Below are 22,425 nucleotides of genomic sequence, written 5' to 3'. Positions count from 1 at the left end.
CTTTGACAGGGAGGGTGTGCAGGGCGGGGGTCTTGTGGGGTACAGCATCCCAGCGGGCCCGGGCAGCAGCCGAGCTTTGCGGCAGGGAGGTGGCTCCATCTGCAGGACACAGCCCTGCCGGGAGCCCCGCCGGGAGCCCCGAAGCCGTGGGAGCTGCGGGCCCCGCGCCGGGAGCCGTGGGGGCTGCGGGAGGCGGGGCCGGGCCGGGCTCCACCCCGGCCCCCGGCCCACATAGGCCGGCAGAGAGGGCCCCTTGCCCCTCGGAGCCTGCGCTGTCCCGGGGCCGTGGGGCGGAGCACGATTGCAGCGGCGGAGGAGGGTAGGGGGTGTGCGGTGCGTCCCGTCTATCCGAACCGTCCATCCGCCCATCGGGGCAGGATGCTGCGGCGGCGCTGCGGTCGCCTGCTGGCCCAGCTGGCCCAGCTGGAGCGGGCACGGCAGCTGCTGGAGCTGGACGGCCGCCTGGAGGAAGGTCGGTGTGTGAGGCATCTCTGTGTGGAGCTCGTGGGGGGCTCTGAGGGCGGCCTCCAGCTCGGTTTGCCACCCACTGCTGTTACCTGCAGACTTCATCCGCGTTGTACGCAGCTTTGAGGCGACACGCCAGCGGTGCTGCTGGCTGGAGAAGGACAGGCAGCGTGCCCACGAGCAGCTGGCCCGTGCTGAGGCTGAGCGGATGGCACTGGAGGTGAAGCTGAAGCATGCCCGCAACCAGGTGGAGGTGGAGATGAAGAAGCGGCACCGTGCAGAGGCTGAGCTGGAGAAACAGGTCTGCTGGGCTGACAGCTGGCACACAGCAGGGGTGCTGGGAGTGTTTGCCTCATGCCACCCCATTTGGGTCACAGGAGCGCAGGCTGCAGCTGATCCTTGAGCTGCTGATGCAGGAGCCGTGGGGCAGTGAAGAGCAGTTCTCTGTTCTCAGCGCCCTGTCTGGATGGCGTCTGGGGACAGCCCTGGCAGCAGGCAGGAGGTGAGCAGGGCTGTGGGGGCACTGGGCAGGGTTGGGGGTACCCCCGTTGTGCTGACACCAAACTCTTTCCACAGGTCATCTGCTGTGGATGAGTCGTGCCAGTCCCTCCTGTCCCACTCAGACATCAGCTATGACCGCACTGAGGATGATGTGGTGAGAAGTGACCTGGGGGAACTTCAGGTACTGCCCATGGTGATGGGCAGAGCTCAGGTGCTGGGGTGCTGTTGGCCTGGCAAATGCCAGCACCTCTGCTGTCTTTCAGGATGTTGATGTGATGGTGGTGCGGGCCTTGAAGCGCAAGGCCCAGGAAAGACAGGTATGTAGGAGGGATGCTAGGGCATGATATCCTTCCATCCCTGCACAGAGGGCTGTGAGGAACCTGGCAGGGGGTTAATGTATTGCTGCTGGGCTGGGAGCGCCGTCTCTCAGCAAACCTCTGCAATCAATAGAAACTCCATTACCCTGTGCTGTGGCCCAGCTGGGCTCCTTAATAATTCATCCCCACATGTGGGCATCCTGCGTGCTGCTCTGCATTGCAGCCCTGGCCTGGGCTCCTGCTCCCTAGGTCTGGGTTCCTATGTGGCTGCTGTGGGGTCTGGATGCAGCCACATTTTGGGGGGCTGAAACCATTGCATCTGGGTGCTTGGTGGGCAGTCAGGGAGAGGTTCTCCTCTTCATCAATCCTTCTGTTCTATCTCCAGCGCCTGTCCCTGGCCCCTCAGGTTGGCCCTGTGGTTGTGGCGAAGCGGCACCGTTCTTCTGTGGCACCCTCCTGCACTGTGAGTGGAGATCCCCTGGGCTGGGCAGCTGGCTGAGCACAGTCTGTGGGGCTGCAGCCAGACACCACCTCACTGTCTCTGCTTCACAGGAGAGCATCCCCCCTGCACCCCGTCCTGCTGAAGTCCTGGAGTCTGCCCGCAGCCCCCCGCCTCCTGTGCTAGTGCCACGCCGCTGCTCGCGCCAGGGTCACCGCGTCTCCACCCATGCAGGTCACGGTGGGGGGGAAGCGAGGGCTTGGGTGCAAACAGTATGCTTATGTGGGGGAAGTGAGACTGGAACTGGGGTACTTCCATTGCAGGGGAGATCAGCTGGGGGATGGTTGTGTGGCACTAAGGTCCTCTGGATGTGCCATGTGCCTCCATCCCCACTGGGGGGCTGATGGATTCCCAGGAAGCGGGGAGCCTCCCACATCCCTTGGCTTTGGGGAACCCTGCACTGCTCCTTCTCTCTGCAGAGCTGACCACAGTGTGGGGCACCAGCGAGAATCGGGGTGGCCGTGCATTGGTGCAGGAGAGCCAGGCTGAGGGCGGATCTGTGGGGCAGCCGGCGCCGGGCCCCCCTCACTCCCCTCCACCTGACTTCCCGTCCCCCCAGCACCACTTCTCCTCCAAAATGGTGCGGGCCGAGCACCCTCTCCTTTCATTGGACCCTATGGTGAGGGGAGCCAGCAACGGCCAGAGCGGTACTGGGCCCTCACCCCGTCTCCCCACCCCAGGTCATCCGCCCGGAGCCCTGCGGTGCATGTAGCTCCCGCCTGCGCTTCGGGAGGGCTGCGCTCAAATGCCGCCAGTGCCAGCTGCTGCTGCATCCCAAGTGCCGGGAGCGCTGCCCCGGGCCGTGCACCGCCCGGCCTCGCCCACAGCCCCGGCCCCGGGAGGTGAGCGGGTGGCCGCGTCCCCGGGCACCAGGGCTGGGTGCTGAGCGGGCCAAGCGCTGCCCTCCCTTCTCGTTGCCCCCCCTCTCCAGGGTGTGCTGGCCGACTTCGCCCCCCGGACCGCCCCGCTGGTCCCAGCGCTGGTGGTGCAGTGCGTGACCGAGGTGGAGACGCGGGGCCTGGCTGAGGTAGGGGACGTGGTGGTGTGGGGTGAGGCCGTGCTCCCCGCAGGCTGAGCCGCTCGGACCCCGCAGGCTGGGCTGTACCGGGTGCCGGGCGCGGAGCCGCAGGTGCGAGAGTGGAAGCGGCGGCTGCTGCACGGCGGGGAGACACCAAGCGGCGTGGCCGACATCCACGTGGTGTGCGGCGTGCTCAAGGACTTCCTGCGGAGCCTCAAGGAGCCGCTGGTCACTTTCGGTCTGCACCCGGCCTTCCTGCGGGCTGCCGGTGAGCGGGGCTGTGGGGATTCGGATGGGGCGGGGGCCGCTCCGCTCCCGTAATACCCAGTGCCTCCGCAGACATCCCCGACGAGGCTGCCTGCGGCACGGCCCTGCGGCACGTGGTGGGCAAGCTGCCTGCCGCCAACAGGGACACGCTGGCCTTCCTCATGCTGCACCTGCTCAGGTGAGGGCTGCAGGACTCCAGCCCTCCCCACATGTAGAGGTGGGCACCCTACGGCCAAGCCATGTGCCCACCCTGTCCCCTCGCAGGGTGTCACGCAGCCCTGAGTGCAAGATGGATGTCCTCAACCTGTCCCGTGTCTTCGGCCCCACGCTGGTGGGGCACGGCTCTGCCAACCCCACACCACTTGCAATCATGGAAGACACACCACGGCAGTGCAAGGTGAGCGGAGCACAGGCTGCTGGTGCTGCCACAGGTGCTGCCTGCCCCTCCTCCAGCATCTATTCCTCTCTCTGCAGGTGGTGGCTCGGCTCCTGGCACTGCCATCTGACTTCTGGAGGGGCTTTGTGGGGACAGAACAAGAGAACCCAGTGCCAACGCCAGATCCAAGCAGCAAACATGGTGAGTGTGTGGGACACCCGTAGCTACAGCAGAGCCAGGGTGTGACTCCTTGCCCCTAAACCGCCCTGTGTCCTCCAGAGCCGCTGTTCTGCCCCATCACTGCCCCAGAGCCACATATGGGACAGCTGAGCCCCACCAGGACGTGCTGCCTGCCTGGTGCCCTGCGGAGCTGCGTGGGCACAGCCACCCAGGCACCGTAAGTGCTGCAGGAGGGGGGTTGGGGGGTGCCCGCCTCGCATCCTGACTCATCTCCTGTGTTCCCCCGCAGGCAGAGGGCAGCCCCTGGGAAGGTGGGGCGGTTCTTCCCCTCTCCGGTGTAGCTGTGGCTCCCTAGGGATGGAACTGGTGCCGGAGTAGCAAGGAGGAAGAGAAAGAGGAGGGAGCAGCATGAGCCTATGGTGCTCAGCTTCCCTGTAGCTTTGGGTGGTACAGGGATGATGCCCTGCGTGGGGCTTGGTGGTTGGTTTGTATTAAATGTTTGCAGCAAAACTGGCCTGAGTGTGAGTGGCATCTGCAGCAGGAGAGCTCCAGGGTATATGGACAGGACTGGGCTGGGCTGAGGGCTCAGTGGGCAAGAGCTGAGCTGAAAGCACTGTTCACAGCAGTCCCCAGCATCTTGTTTCTACAGGGGCAAGACAGCTGCCATCACTCATGAGCAGGGAGGGAAAGGCAGGGCCCCCTGCAGCCCCTCTACTGTGGGCCCCTTGTCAGCCCAGATGCTGATGGCCTCCAGTAATCAGAGCTGCTGCTAAGGGCAGAACAGCCCCAAGACTTCCCTTCCTTTTAACTCAGGGCCCCTTTTAACTCCTTCCTCACCTTCAGCAGAGCTGCAACATGCAGCAGAGGTGTGCAAGGCTCTGCTCCCAGCAGAGTGGGTGGATGGGCAATGGCCCAGGCAGGGCTCGTTTCTCCCCTACCTGACACCTATTATGTAGCACAAGGAACAGGCAGTAAGGGGATTACTGAGGGAAAAGGGGCTTTGCACAACAGGGGGAAAAATTGCCAGAGCCATGTCCAGCAGCTGAGAAACCTTTGTCCATACTAAAACCCAGGGCAGGTATGGGACACAGGAAAAATATTCAGAAGTGAGCAAGTGCTTTGGCTCAGCTCCCCTCAATGCAGGGGTGTTCACCAGAGGGCAAGAAAATTAGCACATCCAAGGCAGAGGCAAAACTGAAAGAGTTTAATGTGCTTAAAGTCAGGGAACAGCTAATCTTCACCAAGGACCACAACAGAACTGGCAAAGGAATGCACAAGGCTGGGAGCAAGGATTTGCTGCAAATCCATCCAGCTGGGGTGGTATGGGATGGATGGAGAATCCCTAATGCAGTGCCTGGTGGGAAGTGAGGCGTGATGCGCCCTCGGCAGCACACAGGGCTTTAGCGCAGAGCTGCATGACATGGAGGGAAGGCAGGGAGATAAGTGGATAAAGGGCAGCACTGGTTTCTACTGTGTGCCAGGATCAGCAGTGAGCTGCCTTCAATAAAAACAGGTTTTACAAGCCGCAGCAAGGCGGTAAATCTTTCTGCCCCTGCACACAAGTGAGATGATTGCTCCTGTGCCCTGTGGCCATCACTGGTGCGAGGGCAGGCATGCAGTGAGGCCCCTGTGTTGGCCCTCAGGAAGGCAGGGAGCCATTGCCGTATTGTAACCTGTGCAAGTTACAGCCTGATGAGAGCACAGGCTGCCAGCTCTGCCTCACACAGAGCCTTTGTATGAAGGTGCTTCTATGGGAGTGGGTACTTTCACAGCCACCTCCAGGGCCAGTAGTGATGTGACAGAGCTCGCTGTCCCATCCAGTGCTGTTAGACCAGCCCAATGCTGCTGGCATTGCCCCACGGTAGGCAGAAGTCCAGCTCAGGCTCTTGCAATCACGCTGCTGAATCCTCCCACCAGGCTCATGCTGGGTGGGGTGTCTGGGCAGAACCGGCAATTCAAAGCACCCCTGAGATGGGCCAACACCTTATGAGGAGTTGGAAAGAGCAGCTGTTGAAGAGCCGGGGCAGGAGTACCAAGTTTTCCAGGGCAAAGCCATGCTGGTAGTGCCCTTTGCTATGGCAGTACCCAGAGTTCAGGACCTAAGATGCCGCAGGGAGCAGGTGATCTATTCAGCCAGCAGCTGGCCTGGAGCCAAGGGCCCTGTGTAGGCCCAAAGCCTCACCCTGGGCTGCAAGAGAAGCAGCACGCGAGACTGATGGCTCACCAGCTTTAATGTCTATCTGGAGCTGGCTTCAGGCACTTGCAAGGCTCCCACACCTGGCTCTCTGGAGTGCTGGGAGTCCCCAGGAGGTGAAGCCATATCTGGGGGCTGGCAGAGGCCATCCCACCCAGCAAGCAGCTGACTCACAGGATGATCTGGTTCTTGTAGCTGCGGCTCAGCTCCTTGTGAGGAAGGACGATGGAATTGAGAATAACAACCTCAGCAGGGATGGTGACACTGCAGCCTACAGGGAGAGCGTGAGGGGTTTAAAAAGAGGAAGAGGACCCTGACTCACACTGTAGGACCTGGTGTAGGGCTGGGATGTACTTACCCAGGATTGTGATGGAAGGTGTGAGGCGGCCGTCACGGAAGAGTGTCTCGCTGTCAATTTTGGCATAGGGATCGTTGGGGTTGGGGTCACTGGGTGTCCCTTCAACCCGGGCCCAGCGCCCAATGGTGCTGTCCCAGCCCACGATGGTATTGAGGACACAGGTGTGGTCCTGGAGTACAGTGGTGGATGAGTGGTGCAGCAGGGGGCTGAAGAGGAGACTACCCCTGCCCAAGAGCAAACCCTGCTTACGTGCAGTGAGGCCCCGTGCAGGATGATGGACTCGCGTATGCGCACACCAGCTCCCACCGTCACTCCTTCCCCAATGGAGACATTGGGGCCTAGCTGTGAAGACAGAGGATTGGGGTAAGGTCATGGACAGTGGTGTCCTCAACCCCGCAGTCTTCCTGCACTCACCACTGCTGTGCTGTCAACAGAAGCTGTAGGGTGGATGTACACATTCCCTGCAACACAAGGCAGCTATGTGAAGGGAAGCAGACCAGAGCCCAAGCAGCACCTGGCTCTGAGAGCATGGGAAAAGCTGTTTGTGGACCCTGGCTACCCAAGGCAGCTCCCAGTCAGTGAAGTACCTCGGATGATGGGGCCTCCAGGTTTGTTTTGTGCCAGCCTCTCTGGGTGGCTTTGGCTGTACTGGTTCAGGTAGAGGCGACTGGCATAGATTGCAGAGCTGGGGAGGAAAAATAGAAGATTGTTATTGTCTCTCTGTTGCCTTCAGGACAGAGGAGAGTTTGAATTCAGTACCTGCCATCCTATCCACCCACCAGGCTCTGTCTGGGCATCTGCCTCTCCCACATCTGGCATAACTTACTCAGAGCTCCTGCTGCACCAGCCAAAGCCCTTACCCAGCTGATTTGATCTGGCTCCAGAAGCCATCAGTTTTGTAGACGTAGAGTTTACCGCTCCCAGCCAGGGCTGTGAACACATCCTGCTCCAGCCGGATCACTTCGGCACGCTGCCAGCCATTGGAGTTCTCCTCTCTGCAAGCAAAAGGTCTCTTAGATCCCTGCCCCAGCAGGGGACCCTGGCAGACCCTCTCCAAAACTGGGGGGCTCCTTCCTAGATGTGCACTTCTCCCTAGAGACAGGGCCATCTCTGCCAAGCCTGCAGTTACTCTGCCAGCTTGAATAAGTTCTGTGCCAGAAGTGGATGGTGCAAGAGCTCCACCCAACCCAGGTTGTGACAGATCCTGTCCCCTAGCCCAGAGCCCTGCACAGCGGGATTGATGCTGGGTGGTGGCAAAGGTGACAGGCTGCTGTGCAGAGAGCTGAAAGGGGAAGCAGAGCACTCCCAGTTGAAAAGCCCCTTGTCCAGAGCTGTATGAGAATGGGATGGGAGGAGAGGAACGGAAAGGGCATCGGGAAGAGATGCACAGTACAGCCTTGCAGGTCTGTAGCAGGGAGGAAAGCATGCATTACCACCAGGCACAATCCAGCACAGAGCAGCCATCACAGACACAGAAGGACTGACTTACCCAAGGTAAGGACAGCTGGTGCAGGACCAGGAAACAAGTGAGTGATGGCAAAGGAGGAAAGAAGATAGAGAAAGAATGGAGGATGAGTGTGCTGCTGCAGGCCTGGGGAGCAGTGGGGTAGGAGAGACACGGGGCAGAAAGGGGCTCTCACAGTGCTAGCTCCTGCTGGTTCCTTTGGAAGACCTCGCCAATGTGCTGGAAGATGGCTGGTGTGAAAAGGTAGATGCCACAGTTGATGATCTCACTGACAAACGTGCTGGGCTTCTCAACGTAGTGCTGGACCTGAGTGAAGGAGAGATGTGAGGGCCATGGCAGAGCCTCAGCGCCACGTCTACTGTTCACTCTTTGTCTTCCTCTACCTCCTGCGTGTCCGCGTTGGCCACGATGCAGCCATAATTCAGAGCCTGCGTCCTGTTGGCCTGCAGAGCGGGGTGTGTCAGTGCCAGGGGAGCAGCAGGTGGGTGAAAGCAGAGCTCACAGCCTAGGGCTCATCCAACAGCTTCCAGCCAAGCCCATGCCACAGCTGCACCGCTCCCCGTCCCTGCCACGCACCGTGGTGCCCAGGATGACAAAGCTGTCCGTGTCCCCGTGCTGTTGTTGGAAGTCCAGCATCTCCTGCAAGGGGAACTCGGAGCACACGTCCGCATTGAGGACAAAGAATGCATCAGCACCACCTGCCAGGATCTGGTCACGGAAGTGGTAGATACCCCCAGCCGTGCCCAGAGCTGCATACTCCTGCAGGTACCTGTGAGGGAGGGAGGGCTCAGGGATAGACGTGCTTTGCGACAAGCGCTCTGGGGTAGGTGAGAAGGGAAGGCAGGGCCAAGGGGGGCACCCGGCAGAGCACCCACCTGATGGGAATCTTGAATTCCTGCTGGGCAGCCGCCAGGAAGCGGCTGAGGGCTTCGTGGGGCTGGTAGAAGCCCATCAACAGTATCTCCTTCAGGCCGGGCACCTGCGGGGGCACAGTGGGAGGGCAGCTCCTGCACGGCGCCCGGTCCGGCCAGGCTCAGCCCAGCCCCCGCGTACCTTGGCGCACGCCTCGATGTGGTGCTGCACCATGGGCACGCCGGCCACGGGGAACAGCGGCTTGGGCACCTCGAAGGAGAGCGGCCGGAAGCGGGTGCCTGCGGTGCACAGCGGGTCGGCGGGGCCGGGCGCGGGTCGGCAGCCCCGCGGAGCCCGGCCACTTACCCTTCTGCGGGCCCCCGATGAGGATCACGGCCTTCAGCGGCATGACGGCACGGCTGCCCCGGCCTGGCGCGACACTTCCGGGACACATCAGCGCGCTCCGCCGGCGCCGTCGCGTCACCGCCGGCACCGCCCCGCAGCCCGGCTCCGCGCCCGCCTCTCGCCAGGGGGCGCCGTAGCGCTGCTAGAGCAGCCGCGCACGCGTTTAGGGCGTGGCCGTGCGCATGCGCGTGGGGCCGTTGCGGTGCGGGGCGTGAGCGAGGCCTGGTGGTGCGGGCTGAGGGAACGTGCTGTGTGCGTGCACGGCCCGCCCCGAGCCGCTGCTCCTCCCAGCCTTCAGTCGACCCCTGAGCTGAGGCCCCCCCCAGGCTCTCCCTCAGGCTGTCGCCACCCCGTAGCCACGCTACCCCTCCCACAGAGGCACGCGGACAGACTCGGGCTGCTCAGGGCCTTTATTGCTGCTCTGGCACGGCACTCGCTTCAGCCCGCAGGGACAGCAGCGCCTCCGGGGCCTGGCAGAGAGGTGGGGGCACAGAGCAGGGGCAGAACTTCTCCCCGCTGTCCGTAAATAAAGTCCAGTCGCTGCAGTGCAGTTGCCCCGTGCTGCCCCGGCCGGGGGCACCCAGGGGAGGCGATGGGGTCTGCGCAGCGTGGAGCACCCCGCAGGGCAGCGTGTGTGTGCGAGGGCGTGCGTGTGCGTGGGGCGTGTGGTTCAGCAAGGCACATGTGGGGTTGCACGTGGGGGGGGAGGGGCTGCATGGAGCGTTTTGGATACGGGCAGCTGCAAGCATCTCTTCCTGCTCCCAGTGCCCCCAGAAGCAAGAGCAGTGTGGGCCTGAGCAGGTGCAGAACATATGTAGCCCAGGGAAGGCACCGGTGTGGGGCCCGGGCTGCAGCCCTCTGGAGCAGAAGCAGGCCCGTGCTGCCGGCTGGCCCCTCTGCGCAGCCCAGCGGAGCAGCCTCTGTCTTCGGCACTCCCGTGCAAAGCACGCTGACCGTGGGCATCCCCAGTCTGTGTTAGGGGATGAGGCCGCCCCTTGTCCCCCTGTGTCATGACAGTGGGAGCCACGGGCTGCGGGTAAGGCACGTGGCTGGGCTGGATGCTGCAGGGGCAGCCACATCTTTGGGCCAATCCCCCACTGACCACGTGGCCTAGGCTGGCCGGCATGCTGGCAGATCTTCCAGACCTCCATCTCCATTCTGTTCCCATCACATTCTTCCCCCAACCCTCTGCCACATTCTCCATCCATTCCAGCATTGCCATCTGACCCCAGCTGGGGCACCATTTTCTGGAAACTCTTCTTCGACTCCACTGAAAGATGCCACTCATCTCTGTCCCTGTCCTGCCCTGCCGGCATCCCTGGCAGGTGGGGTCCGTGGGCTCATCCTGGCTCCTCGGCCGCCCTGTCCCGCGGCCCCTGGAATGTTCCTCTGGCTCCTCACCCCTCACGGCTACTGCGGCCCTGGTGGCTGGCCACCCTGGTAGGAGCGGAGTAAGACCTTGTGCTTGGTGACAGCCTCACCACGCCGCCGCTGGTGCTCCACCAGGAACTCCTTGAGGCGATTGGTGGTGAACGTGAGAGTCTGGCGGCGCAGCTTCATCAGGTAGGCATCCTGGAGCCAGGTGTTGGCGAAGCAGTCCTTCACCGTGGGGCGGCTCCTGTGGCAGTTCAGTGTCAGAGACCACTGGGTGCCCACCACCTCCACACCGTCCCCAAGCCAAACACCAGCACCTCCCTTCAGGACCCCCTGAGTGTCCCCTTGGGTCTTCCTAAGCAGGCATTGGGCTCAGGAGGCACTCACCAGGGGTGGACGGTGAGGACCTTGCGGATGAAGAGGGCAGCGCTCTGTGAGACGTTGGGGTACAGCTTGAAGGCATCAAAGCGCCCTGCCAGGATGCGGTTCTCTGTCTCAATGGGGTCCAGTTCAAAGAATGGTGACCGCCCACTCAGCCTGGGAGGGAAGAAGTGGCACGGGCTGGGCACAGTGGTGAGAGGACACCGAGCACCCACCCAATCCCCATGTGGGACAGACATCCAGCTGAGAACAGTCTGTAGGGCTACAGCATCCCCCCCTCGCTTGGTGGCCCTTGGTGGGGGGCCTACATCTCAGATGCTCACCCCCAAGTCCCCTTCTCTTACATGATGTAGGTGAGGACGCCAACACCCCAAACATCTGCAGCGGAGCCCACCGGGTCGCCTTTCACCACTTCTGGCGCTGCAGACAGAGTGAGCAGCCCTGTCATATGCACAGCAGCCAAACCCAGCACCCGTAGTAAGTACAGCACCCCCAACACCCACAGCCAACACAGCACCACCAACACCCCACCTTTTTTCCCTCCCAGCACCCCTTGCTGACACCCCAACGCAACCCAGAATCAGGTACCCCAACTGCCCCACAGACACCCAAATGCTCCCACTGAGCCCAACAGCTCTAACAGTCCCCTCTAGATACCCCCAGCATCCCAACCACTACTCAGCTTCGCCAGGCACCTCTTAGCTCCCCAGGCTCCATGCATGGGCACAGCATGCCCCACTCACACATGTACTCCAGTGTGCCCACACGTCGCCCCAGCTGCCGCAACACCAGGGGGTTGTAGGTCTGGGCGCTGCCAAAATCAATGATCTTGAGAGCGTTTGTGCCCGAGACCACAACGTTGTCAGGCTTGATGTCAAGGTGCACAATGCGGCGGCCATGCAGGTACTCAAGGCCCTGCAGCAGCTGCAGGACATAGCTCACCACATCATCCTCCGAGTAGCGAAACCTGGGGATAGGGGACATGAGCAGGGTTCCCACACTGGACCCCCAAACCCTGCCACCCTCACCCCCTGGACCTGTCCACGATGCTGTAGAGGATCTCCTTGCCAGCACAATTCTCACAGATGAGCACCAGGTAGCGAGGGGTGATGTACGCCTCGTGTAGGGCCATGATCCGCTCGTGGTGCAGTGCCTTCAGGATCTCGTACTCCTGCAGCACGCTCTGCTTCCTCTCTGCCTCATAGGGCACAATCTTGGCCATGAAGAGCTTTCCTGTGGCATTCTCTTTGCAGAGCCGAATTACCCCAAAGCGACCCCTGAGGCACAGCGTCATGTTCAGCCCCCTGTGCAGGATGCTCCAGGAGAACCCTGGCACAGCACCCCCCCCACACACACACTCACTTCCTCACCTCGCTTTCTCATCCAGGAAAGTGTATGGCTTCTGGGGGACACCCTGCCGCAGTGCTGTGCCGTCCGGGGCCCTACTGTCACCTGAGGGTTCCTTGGAGGATACAGTAGAGGCAGGCACCTCCCGGGCCGGGGGTGAGGCAGGGGGCATAGACACGAAGGACGTGACCATGTAGGGGGGCATTTTCCTGGTGGGTGCAGTGTTGGGGGTGGTGGACGCCGAGGGAGCAGGGGAGGGTTTGGATGGAGAGGGTGCTCTGGGTTGGTGGGACACCCGCGTGGGCAAGGTGGGAGCAGATGTGTCCATGGGAGCAGCAGTGGTGCCTGTGTGGGGCATGGCAGTAGTCTGAGGGGCAGTGAACACCAGCTCTGGGGGCTCGCAGACAGTGATGTTGGGTGGGAGCTTGGGGTCTGGCTGTTCCCCCTCAGGGACGCCTGGCTGCAGTGGCTGCTCAGGCTTCTGCAGCACTGCCTTGTGCTTGCGAGGTGGAGTGGTTGGGGGCAGCCCTGAGGCCGGGGGCTCCAACTGTGCCTGCGGTGTTTGGGTCGACCGGCTGGAAGCTGCCTTGTCAGGCACGGGGATGGCAGTGTTCTTGGCTGGAGCAGCATGGGAGTCTGCAGGGAGGAAGGAGAGCCATGAGCAGAGTTGTGGTATGTGTATCCAGGAACAGGGTGCAAACAGCATCCCACTGTCTAAATTCCTGGGCAAAGAGCCCCCAAAGCACCGTGCTGCTGCAGCCCCATGCCGCGGGGCTTACAGTGGGCACTGCCCTATGAGAACAGCTGGCTTACCCGTTGCCTCCAGGTGCACTTTGCCTGATGGGGTGCTGTAAGGCCCCTGCCCAGCTTTATTGACGCAGGCGACCCGGAACTTGGCTGCGCTGCCCGGGGGCAGCTCTGTCACGTTGAAGTAGCAGTCAGTGATGCCAGTGCTGACCAACTTCCACTCGTGCTCCCCTGCCGGCACGGAGGCATGATGAGGTTCCGACTGTACCCTGTCCCACTTTCCCAGACCTCCAGCACCCATCCATGCAAGGGTGAGCGTTGTAGCCCAGCCAAAGGTGCCCCCAAGCAGAGTGGGGGCGGCCATGTTTCACTGGCCACGTACCCTCCAGCCTGTGCTCCAGCGTGTAGGTGCAGGGGGCTTTGCTCTCTGCGGGCTTCCACAGCACCAGCACCGTGTTCTTGTACTTCTGGGCGATCTCCGGGGTGCCTGGCCGCCCGGGAAGCCCTGCCAGGGGACACAGAGTAGGCAGGCTGGGTGCCTGGCCAGCAGAAAGGTGTGTGGGCTCGGACACACAGGGAGATGCCTGTGCAGCAGCAGCCTGAAAGCCTTGGAAGCCTCAAGTAGGGATGTGCAGAGCAGGGATCCAGTGCTCTGCCCTAGAGAGTCCCCAGCCCCATGGCTGTTTCACCGTGTTAGCAGCAGTGCCTAAGCATGCATCCCTCCTGCCAGAGCCAGCCCCGAGCAGCCCGAGCAAACAATCCCCAGCACCTGGTATGTGTTCTGTCCCTGTGGGGCAGCACCTCTGTCCCCTGAGATCCCTCCACCCGTGTGTCCTTACGTGCCACAGCCAGCGTGCAGGAGCTGATGGCTGTGCCCAGGGTGTTGGCGGCTGCACACTCATATAGCCCCGCATCCTTCCTGGAGACCTTGGAGATGGTGAGCATCTGTCGGCCGTCTTTGCAGGAGATGATGTTCAGCACGTTGTCTGCCTGCAGTGACCGCTTATCTGCAAAGGGGAGCAGAGGAAATCAGTGCTTCTGCTGCTCCCTGGGCACCCACTCACTCAGGCAGCCCTCACCTTTCATCCAGACAATTCTGGGGGTCGGGCAGCCAGCAGGCAGGCAGCAAAGAGTCAGGGCATCGCCCTCCAGGAGCACCTGGTCCTTCAGCTTGATGTGAAAAATGGGGGGGAAATCTGGAGAGCAGAGGGCATGGTGAGGACGGGGTGTCAGGGGATGACCCATGTGCTTCATATCCCTGTCATGCCTACCTGACTCGCTGAGTGCATACTGCCGCCCAGCTGCAGAGCCATCCTCCCGCAGCACACTGGAGGGGATGCTGGGCTGTGAGGCCACCTTCTCCTTCTTTGTCCGGGAGAGCCCCCACCGCTCCCAGCGTGACCGCTTCTGCCCCTCACCTGCGGGGACACGGGGGGAGAGGGTGGCTAAGACTGATTCCTGGGGGCTTACCAGGATACCTGCGTGGCAGTGCTGAGGCAGCTCGGCCCCAGGGTGCTCCCAGCTCCCAGCTCACCTTTGGCAGAGGCGGAGGAGCGGGTGCTGCCCTCCGAGCGCAGGGATTCGGAAGATGGTGCGGGTGCCGGGGGTGGTCCCACCTGGTCCTGCGCCACGACGCCCACCCGTCGCAGGCTGTCCCCCTCCGAGATGGAGCGGCGCAGCAGGGAGGGCCGCCGCTGACCCAGCTCCCCCGACCCCTCGTCCTCGGGCCGCTCGTCTGACAGGCTGCGCAGCCTCGAGGACACCCGCTCCATAGTGGCACTGATCTTCCGCCGCACTGCTACCACCGGCGACTCCCCGCCAGCCCCCGGCTCCGACTTGAGGCTCTCCGAGTCCCTGCGCTCCTTGGAGCTGCCCAAGCCCAGGCTCCAGGAGAAGCGGCGCCCGCGGGTCGGAGTGTCACCGCCTCCTTCCTCCCCTTTGCTCTTCCTCCTCTCTGGGGGTGGTGTGCGCTTGAGGAGCACAGACATCCTGCGGAGGAAGCTGCTGTCCTTCTCCACCTCGTGCAGGTCCTGCACCGACTTGGACTTCTCCAAGCCGGCGGGCTGGCTCCGGCGCAGCTCCAGGGGCACTCCGGCTGGTGTGGGCCGGTAAATGCCGTCGTCGCGGGCCGAGGGGCTGGCCAAGTGCCGGTCCTCAGAGCGGGAGCGGGTGAGGAGCTTCAGCCCACGGCTGAGGGATGACTCACGGCTCCGCTTGAATTTGGCCTCGAAGACCTCCTCAGAGTCAATGTCTTGGATGAGCAGGGAGGAGGAGGAGCCGGTAGGCTGCACCTCCTTCTTCTCCTCTGGTGCTGGTGCCGGTGCAGGGTGCTCAGCAGGGGCAGCGGGCTGGGGGGCTTCCTTGGTGGCCAGCTCCCCCTCCCACGTGGCTCCCATCGCCTGCATCACCTCCGCGTAGGAGGACATCTTAGGGGTGCGAGCTCCAGGAGCCGAAGGCTGCTGTGGGGTGGCTGCTCTGGGCCTGGCAGCCCCCATCCCAGGGGTCCCTGTGGCTCTGGTGGCTTCAGCCTTGATGGGCACCTTTTCCTCCATCGGCTTCTTCCCCACAGTGGTGGTGGCAGCTCTGGCCTGGGACTGGGCCCGCTCCTCGGTGCTGGATCTCCTCTCCTGGGCAACCTTGGCCGTAGGGGGCTGTGGTACAGTGGTCTCTGGCATCTGGGGCCGTGCCTCGGAGAGCGCCGAGAGCGATGGGGACTCCTTGAGCCGCTGGACCTCAGTGTGGGCCATCGGGATCTCCAGGGGTGCTCCGGAACGGCGATGCCGGACAACGGGCTCGGCATCGCCGTGGCTGAAGGAGCTGCTCTTCTGCAGGATGCGCTCTGGGGGCAGCAGGTGTGGCGTGGCTGCCTCACTGGACGCTGCCCGCACCAACCGCGGCACTGAGGGTGCCAGTTGCTCCATGCGGGGCGGCCACTGCCCCTTCTTGTTGGGGCTGACCCCAAGTGTTTCCAGGAGCGGACCCCGCAAGCCGCTGACCTTGCCATCGGCGGTGCCGCCCCGCAGCAGGCGCTGCCGCATCAGCTCCAGGCGCTGGGCATGCTCGTCCTCGGCCCCCCGCCGCCGTGGCAGCTCCATGGAGGCTGCCTTGGCCAGGGCACGTCGAGGCTCCCGGCCCACCTCAGCCCCCTCCTCAAGGCCTGGGGGCCGGCTCAGCAGGGCACTGTCGGCCGAGCTGCCCCGCTTCAGCTCACCCCGGCGGGCGCTCTCTGGGGACTCCAGGCTGGAGCCCTTCCTCATGGCTTTGCGGGGATACTCGAGCCGCTTCTGGGCCTCGGGGTCCTCCTCATCAGAGGAGCTGGGTGCCTCCACCTCTGCACACTGCCGCCGTGGCCCTGGGGCCCTCGGCCTCTTCCCCAGGGCCACCACAGCCTTTCCCTTGGCCTCGCTTTGCCACTCCATGGCAGAGCCGTCCCCTGGCATGGCCACCTCCTGCCGCAGACCCTCAGCTGGCCCCGGCATCTCATCATCCGTGGGGATCTCGTTGAGGGACATGCGGGAGCCAGAGAACTCCACCTGGTGCGGCATGGGGATGAAGGGCAGCTCGTCCAGGTCATCCGAATCTGAGGAGGACGAGAGGGCTGGAGACTCCTTGAGGTGGCGAGGCACGGCGATGGAGAGGTGGTTGGAGGTGTCCTCCAGCAGCTCCGGGATTGGCCGTAGCACCATGTTGCACTTGTAGCTGATCTGTGAGCGCTGCAGTCCACAGACAGGGCTGGGTCAGGCCCAGGCAGGCACCACAGCACCATGCATGGCATCAGCCAGACCGGTACACATTGCCCTCCTCCCACCCCAGCTCCTAACCCCACCTGCCATTTCCGACGGGAGAGGAAGAGCTTCAAGTGGTCAGTGCTGATGACCTTCCCCTTGGCCAGTGTCTGCAGGGAGAGGGGACAGCAAAGTCATTTAGACTCTACAGCAAGCCCTGAGCAACACTGCTGCCCCTGGGTGCTGCTCTGTGCTGGGATTCACCTTGAACCAGGGGTGCTCCAGAGTCTGTTCTGCATTGGGTCTCCTGTGAAGTAGCAGAGCCAGGTGAGGCCTGCATCCTGCCAGCCCCTCACCCAGCTCCTCCATCCCAACGGGGCATGTGGCCATGCCTCAGAAGGGGATGAGCTCCGCAGCACTCACAGCTTGTCATTGACCAGCACTTTGATGACGAAGCCCTTGGCCTCCCGAGTGAGCCCCTGGAACATCCTTTCCTCAAAAGCCACGTTGTAGTTGCGGATGTTCATCAGCGTCGTTTTGTCATTCTCACCCACGAAGGGGGAGATCCCGGTGAGGCTGTGAGGAGGGGACACTGTCACTGGGATGCAGGAAACAGTTTGACATGTCATGGGGACTGAGGTTTGCCCCAGTGCTATGGACAGGAGCAGCCAGAGAGGAGGTGAAGAGCACGGAAAGGGAACAGAATAGGGGTCTCTTCTTTGGGGATGCAGTGAGGCACTTACCACAGGTAGGCAATGACCCCCACCGGCCTGTGGAGAGAAGAGCAGGGTCACCACACAGTGCCAGTCCCTCAGCACAGTGGGGATGCCAGGTCTACCCAGCTGCCCTTACCAAACATCCGTGACAATGGAGACGGGGCTCTGGTTGACAATCTCGGGCCCCACGAACTCAGGTGTGCCATACTTGCAGTACTGCGGCTCATCGGGTGTCAGCTCCTGCGCATTGCCGAAGTCGCAGATCCGGACCTGCTCACTGCTTGAATCTGCCATCAGGAGGTTTTCTGGCTACAGGAGAGTGCAGGGCAGGCTGGAGCTTGGCAGGAGGCTCCCACTGGGGAGAGGCACAGCGGGGCACAGGGGATGCCCCCTCTGCAGGGACCCAGGGTGCACTCACTTTGATGTCCAGGTGCAGGACTTGGTGCTGGTGAAGGTAGCAGATCCCCTCAAGGATCTGCCGCATGTAGGAGCGGACCTGCGAGGGAGCAGAGGTGGGGTGGCACCGGGCAGCAGGGAGCCCGATGAGGTTGGCAGACGCCACCTCCTTTTGGCACCATGGGAGGGAGCGGACACTGGTATCCCAGCCACCAATTGTCTCCCTGCCTACTTCACCCACCTCAGACTCACACACTGAGGGCTTCCTTGCCATCCTGTCCAGCAGCTCATCCTCAGCACAGCTGGGCACGGTCAAGGAGCACAGAGAATGTTGTGCCCGTGCCCTCCTCCCACCTTGCTCCCATGCACTCACTTTGCCCCTCAGCCCTCCCCTGGCCCCCACACCGTGCTCCTGGAGGATACAGCTCCATCACCATGATGACTGCGTTCTTCTTCTCAAAGGCATCGTGAAAGAAGACTATGCGCTCATGATCGAGCTGTGAGAGGATGTGCAGCTCCCGGCGCGCTGACTGCTTGGCCTTTGTCCTGCCAGGAACGAACTTCGCAGCAAAGTCCAGGTGGCTGCTCTTCTCTGTCACTCTCCGCAGGTAGGAGAAAGCCCCCCTGCAACATGCCAGTGGGATGAGGAGGTTGGGAGGGAAGACCTCCCCATCGCTGAGAAGCTGGGGTAGGCACTTATACCCGCAGGGAAATGCCCCAGGACCATTGCTGGAGGATGACGACTCTCCTCAGAGGATCTCCTGGCCCCGTACCTCCCGATCTCCTCGTGCACATCATAGTAGTCAGTCAGGCGTCGTGCCTTGTGCAGCGCATCTTCCTCCATGGTGGCATCGGCTGCAGGCTGGGCTGGAGGAAGGAGAGGTGCTGTCAGGGTTCAGCAAGGGGCTGGGGGCAGACCCACAGTGCAGGGCCAAGGGGATCTGGTTGGCTGTACCTGTGCGCACCACCAGCTCAGCCTTGCAGGAGACCTCTCCCGCCAGGTTCCTGGCCGTGCAGGTGTATACCCCACTGTCGGGCTCAGCAGCACCCAGCACCACTAGGGAGCACTCATTGTCCTCGTAAACAAAGCTCAGATGGCTGCTCTCCTCCAGCAGCTCCCCATCCTGGGGGTATAGCAGGTGTCAGGGGACGGACCTATGCCATCCCCCCACCAGCTCCCAATGCCAGCACCTGCAGCACACTGTGTCATCTGGGGAGAGCACAAACCCAAAGCCCCAGTACAAGGAGCCCAAACCAGAGAGAGAGGGGAGCAGCAGCTGTGTGTCTGGTGGGCTGTGTGTCAGGACAAGGTGCTGGTGTCCCATCTCACCTTGTACCACATGATGTCCGGCAGCGGTTTGCCCTCTACCACCACGGCAAAGCGAGGCGTCTCCCCTTCCTGGGCATCGATGTCCTCCATGATGGACTCAAAACGCGGTGCCTCTGCCAAGAGATGGGGCATGGGACACCATAGGGCAGTGTCACACCAACACACTGAGAATGGGGCATCATGGGCAGTGCTACTCAATGGACGTGGACATGGGGCAGAGTGGGGCTGCATCTCCCCTTTATAGATGGATGTGAGGTGCTGTGGGGCAGCGCCAGCCATGACACAGATGTGGGATATTGTGGAGCTTTCCTCATGGCTCTTGGCTATGGAGCAGTGCATGTCATACACGGGTAAGGGGCACCATGCAGCAGTGATATTCATAGCACGTGGCCAAGGGGCACCATGGGTCATGGCACAGTGCCACCCACGGGGGTAGCATCACCCATGGCACAGTGCCAGCCCGTGCACATGATCATGGGGCACGTGGGATGCCTCCACTCAAATCAGATAAGACACCAGACATGCATGTAGCTCACAGGCTTTCAGCCCCATGGGGCACTACCAGCCAATAGGACAGAATTCCCATGGAGTATGAGTACGGATCACGGATGAGCAATGCCATGCAATGGGGCAGTGCCCCCTATGGCACACAGCCATGGCACACCACGAAGGCAGTGCTACCCTATGGGAGGATACCAACCCCACAGCAGAGGGGCACAGCCCCCCGGCACGGGGGCACCTACCTGCGAGGTGGAGGTGGAGGGTGCAGCGGGCAGTGCCGTGGTGGTTGCTCACCTCGCAGGCCAGCAGCCCTGCAGCCCCCCGACCCACGTGCAGCAGCCGCAGGCAGTGCTGATCATCATCCGGCATCGTCATCTCGCACGTGCCCTCCTGCTCCCCCAGCACCTGCCCTCCCCTGTGGGCACACACCATCAGCTCTGCACGTCACCCTTGGGTGCGTGCCCCCAAGGAACGCCTAGGGTGCGTCCTACCTCTTCCAGGTGACAGTGGCCTCCACGTGGTTGATGGTGATGGTGATGGAGGCTGGTTGGCCCTCCACCACGTATACTACATCAGGCTTATCCAGGATGACTGGAGCCTCATCCAGGTAGGGACCTGCCACACATTTTGTCACCACTCCTCCAGATCCCACACCCAGCCCTGGGCTTGCAGCCGCCCGTTCTGCCTCTCCCTCCCAGCACCCTGCTGTGCACTCACCTCGATCTAAGAGCTTCACAGGCCCCACCAGTGGGGAGGGCTTGCTGTTGGTCTTGGGGGTGGCAGTAATGACACGAAAGAGGTACTGGGCCCCCTTGGTGAGCCCGTGCACCGTGTAGGTAGTGTCCTGCACGCCAGCCACCAGCACCATCCACTGTGTCATGCCCAGCACTTGCATTTGCACCACATATGTCACTGAGCTGGGGTCTGTATGAGGACAGGGTCAGTGTGTATGGGGTCAGAGCCCCCATTACTGTGTCACAGCAATGCCCATACCCCAATTGCCCCTCACCTATGGCCGTGTCCAGCCACTTGGGCTTGTTCCATGTCAGTGTGATGGCTCTGCCGGTCACCGAGGCCACTGTGGGAGGCCCATCCGGGGGGGTTGGCACCACATCTGCATGAGAGAGGTGGGGAGTGGGGTGAGCCTCCGGGAGACCCCATCAGCACCAACTCCCTCACAAACTACACTACCCTGTGGTCCCATGTGCTGTCACCTTGTTACAGGGACACTGAGTTCCAGATCTGGGGCACAGGGGTAGCGGCCCCGGGTGGTGACCCCACTTACCTGTGACATAGAGGTGTGCATAGCATGTGGCCTTCCCTACTTTGTTGGCAATGACGCTTTTATAGACGCCAGCATGAGTGTGGCTGACGGCTCTGAACACCAAGCGATGCACATCCTTATCTGCAGGAATGGATGCAAGAGCCCATCAGTGTGGTGCAAGCTCCCTTCCTGGGCAGTGTTGCGCCCAGGAGAAGATGGCTCTAGCCAAGGGGAGAGCAATGGGTAACCCTACATTGCATCATCTTGCGATCATCAGTGCTGTCAATGCGCGAGCCATTGTGAAACCAGGTGATGGATGGATAGGGCATCCCAGCCACCTGGCATTCCAGCACCGCCTCCTTGGACTCCACCACCTCCAGATTGTGCAGTGGCTTCAGGAAGTCGGGCATGGTGAAGCACTCCGCCTCGGTCTCCGCCTGCTCTGGTTCTTCTGGGATGGATGGCATCTTCTCCAGTTTGGAGCTGTGGGCACCTGTGATGAGCACAGTGCGCCCAGCCCGGCCCCAGCAGCACAGAGCTGCCTGGCAAAGCTGGGGCATGTCCCATGGGCACCATGCAGGGGGACACCATCTTACATCTGGGAGGCAGCAGATGGCCGTGGCTCCTCCACATAGAGCTCGGCAGAGCACTCCACGTGGCCATGGATGTTCCTGGCAGTCACCATGTAGTGCCCCTCATCCTCACTGCTCACATGCACAATGACCAATGAGTGCAGCCCCCCATCCCGCTGGATACGCACGTTCTCCCCTTCCTGCACCATCTGGCCTGTGTGGAGACATGCATATGGCATAAGCAGCCCCAGAACAGCCCTTGGTGTCTCTGGCCCACTGCCTTGGATGCTCCAAGACCAAGGCTGGGTTTCCCCTAGGAGTGCAGACCCCATGGGATGAGGGACATAAGATAAAGGCCATGGAACAGGGGTTACCAAAGTGGCTCCAGGTGACTGTTGGCGCAGGGGTCCCGCTGACCATGCAGTCAAAGCGTGCTGTCCGTCCTTCCACCACGTCCACATCCTCCAGTTTGCGGGTGAAGAGTGGCTGCACGGAGGGCTTCACCGTCAGCCGGGCACTGCAGGTCAGCTCATCTGCAAGGAGAGCACGGGGGGGTGAAACCCTCATGGCCAGAGGCAGAGCTGAACACATGGGGCAGGGCACAGCGTGTCACCCCATGGGGGCTGTGGGGCTCAGACTGCATGTGCAAGGCATCCAGGCACAGCGCTTGGGCTCTGCTGGCTGAGTGCCACCTCCTTCCCTTCAAACAATAGAGATGCCATCTGGCGGGTGTAGCGGGAGGGTGCCTTGTCCTTCTGGGGCAGGGGGTCACAGTTGAGGGTGCAAATGCAATGCAATGGGGATGGTTGTAGCAGGGACTCACTGATGGGGTCTCTGCCCACTTTAGGAGGGGAATGGGACAGAGACACTTGTCCCTGGGTGGTGAAGGAGAGACATAGGTTGTGCGTAGGGGGAAGTGCAGAGGGCACAGGACAGGGCAGCTAGCAGTGTGCAGTGGTTCCTGCCACCAATGGCATCTTTGGAGAAGAGGGTAGGCCCCTTGCCAAATGCCCACAACCCTGTGCTGGGCTAGCAGGGGCATGTCAGTAACAGGAGCCCAGAGGATCTGGAGCCTGGGGATGGGTACAGCTGTGCTGCAAGTAGCTCCGGGGAAGGCATGCAGTTCTTGATGCATGGTACGGTCATGACACAAACATCTCCCAGTGCCTGGGTGC

The 22,425-nt window shown here is 62.0% G+C and overlaps 3 protein-coding genes across 14 annotated transcripts in view; 1 reads left to right on the top strand and 2 right to left on the bottom strand.

Annotated features, from left to right (window-relative positions):
* Positions 1–273: 273 nt before the first annotated feature.
* On the top strand, positions 274–4,119 carry LOC128076907 (rac GTPase-activating protein 1-like). Of its 2 annotated transcripts, none has more exons than XR_008204731.1 (16): positions 274–472; positions 564–766; positions 843–967; positions 1,042–1,120; positions 1,230–1,283; positions 1,669–1,746; positions 1,836–1,956; positions 2,202–2,362; positions 2,463–2,624; positions 2,714–2,809; positions 2,876–3,068; positions 3,210–3,245; positions 3,332–3,464; positions 3,542–3,644; positions 3,723–3,840; positions 3,913–4,119. XR_008204731.1 is itself a non-coding variant. In XM_052675390.1 (16 exons), exons 1-16 carry the CDS (start codon positions 379–381, stop codon positions 3,962–3,964), a joined length of 1,878 nt encoding a protein of 625 aa, XP_052531350.1. In that variant the 5' UTR covers positions 274–378; the 3' UTR covers positions 3,965–4,119. The 2 variants fall into 2 exon arrangements, 1 of the variants encoding a protein (XP_052531350.1); XM_052675390.1 differs by having other exon boundaries at positions 3,140–3,245.
* A 686-nt stretch (positions 4,120–4,805) lies between these two features.
* GMPPA (GDP-mannose pyrophosphorylase A) lies at positions 4,806–8,988 on the bottom strand. 5 transcript variants are annotated; one of them, XM_052675394.1, is made up of 13 exons: positions 8,859–8,988; positions 8,694–8,791; positions 8,516–8,619; positions 8,217–8,409; positions 8,024–8,083; positions 7,816–7,946; positions 7,036–7,185; positions 6,763–6,860; positions 6,590–6,636; positions 6,425–6,517; positions 6,176–6,344; positions 5,992–6,088; positions 4,806–5,034 (listed from the first exon to the last, which is right to left on the bottom strand). In XM_052675394.1, the coding sequence occupies exons 1-13, from the start codon at positions 8,944–8,946 to the stop codon at positions 4,854–4,856; spliced, it is 1,509 nt and encodes a 502-aa protein (XP_052531354.1). In that variant the 5' UTR covers positions 8,947–8,988; the 3' UTR covers positions 4,806–4,853. The 5 variants fall into 5 exon arrangements, with proteins under 5 accessions (XP_052531354.1, XP_052531355.1, XP_052531358.1 ...); XM_052675395.1 differs by having other exon boundaries at positions 7,036–7,170; XM_052675398.1 differs by lacking the exon at positions 8,694–8,791 and having other exon boundaries at positions 8,859–8,933.
* A 304-nt stretch (positions 8,989–9,292) lies between these two features.
* SPEG (striated muscle enriched protein kinase) overlaps positions 9,293–22,425 on the bottom strand; it is a 31,083-nt gene continuing 17,950 nt past the window's right edge. For 3 of the 7 annotated variants that reach the window (XM_052675582.1, XM_052675584.1, XM_052675585.1), the window contains exons 11-41: positions 21,625–21,783; positions 21,275–21,464; positions 20,932–21,161; positions 20,700–20,819; positions 20,424–20,528; positions 20,132–20,338; positions 19,906–20,029; positions 19,657–19,829; positions 18,914–19,026; positions 18,539–18,707; positions 18,357–18,450; positions 18,007–18,207; positions 17,825–17,885; positions 17,606–17,683; positions 17,324–17,496; positions 17,215–17,241; positions 16,895–17,047; positions 16,736–16,778; positions 16,573–16,641; positions 14,281–16,459; positions 14,018–14,164; positions 13,826–13,942; positions 13,586–13,753; positions 13,129–13,251; positions 12,813–12,977; positions 12,023–12,635; positions 11,690–11,929; positions 11,396–11,619; positions 10,997–11,072; positions 10,659–10,808; positions 9,293–10,515 (exon numbers count right to left, since the gene is read on the bottom strand). In XM_052675582.1, the coding sequence (XP_052531542.1) occupies positions 10,308–10,515; positions 10,659–10,808; positions 10,997–11,072; positions 11,396–11,619; positions 11,690–11,929; positions 12,023–12,635; positions 12,813–12,977; positions 13,129–13,251; positions 13,586–13,753; positions 13,826–13,942; positions 14,018–14,164; positions 14,281–16,459; positions 16,573–16,641; positions 16,736–16,778; positions 16,895–17,047; positions 17,215–17,241; positions 17,324–17,496; positions 17,606–17,683; positions 17,825–17,885; positions 18,007–18,207; positions 18,357–18,450; positions 18,539–18,707; positions 18,914–19,026; positions 19,657–19,829; positions 19,906–20,029; positions 20,132–20,338; positions 20,424–20,528; positions 20,700–20,819; positions 20,932–21,161; positions 21,275–21,464; positions 21,625–21,783 (6,899 nt within the window). In that variant the 3' untranslated portion in view covers positions 9,293–10,307. Of the gene's footprint in view, positions 10,516–10,658; positions 10,809–10,996; positions 11,073–11,395; positions 11,620–11,689; positions 11,930–12,022; positions 12,636–12,812; positions 12,978–13,128; positions 13,252–13,585; positions 13,754–13,825; positions 13,943–14,017; positions 14,165–14,280; positions 16,460–16,572; positions 16,642–16,735; positions 16,779–16,894; positions 17,048–17,214; positions 17,242–17,323; positions 17,497–17,605; positions 17,684–17,824; positions 17,886–18,006; positions 18,208–18,356; positions 18,451–18,538; positions 18,708–18,913; positions 19,027–19,656; positions 19,830–19,905; positions 20,030–20,131; positions 20,339–20,423; positions 20,529–20,699; positions 20,820–20,931; positions 21,162–21,274; positions 21,465–21,624; positions 21,784–22,425 lie in introns of those variants that run through there. The other 4 variants (XM_052675583.1, XM_052675586.1, XM_052675589.1 and 1 more) reach the window with 4 other exon arrangements.

Source organism: Tympanuchus pallidicinctus, unplaced genomic scaffold (genome assembly GCF_026119805.1).
Source record: "Tympanuchus pallidicinctus isolate F22 unplaced genomic scaffold, pur_lepc_1.0 scaffold15, whole genome shotgun sequence".
NCBI lineage: Eukaryota > Metazoa > Chordata > Aves > Galliformes > Phasianidae > Tympanuchus > Tympanuchus pallidicinctus.
This window is presented reverse-complemented; position numbering and strand designations above follow the sequence as displayed.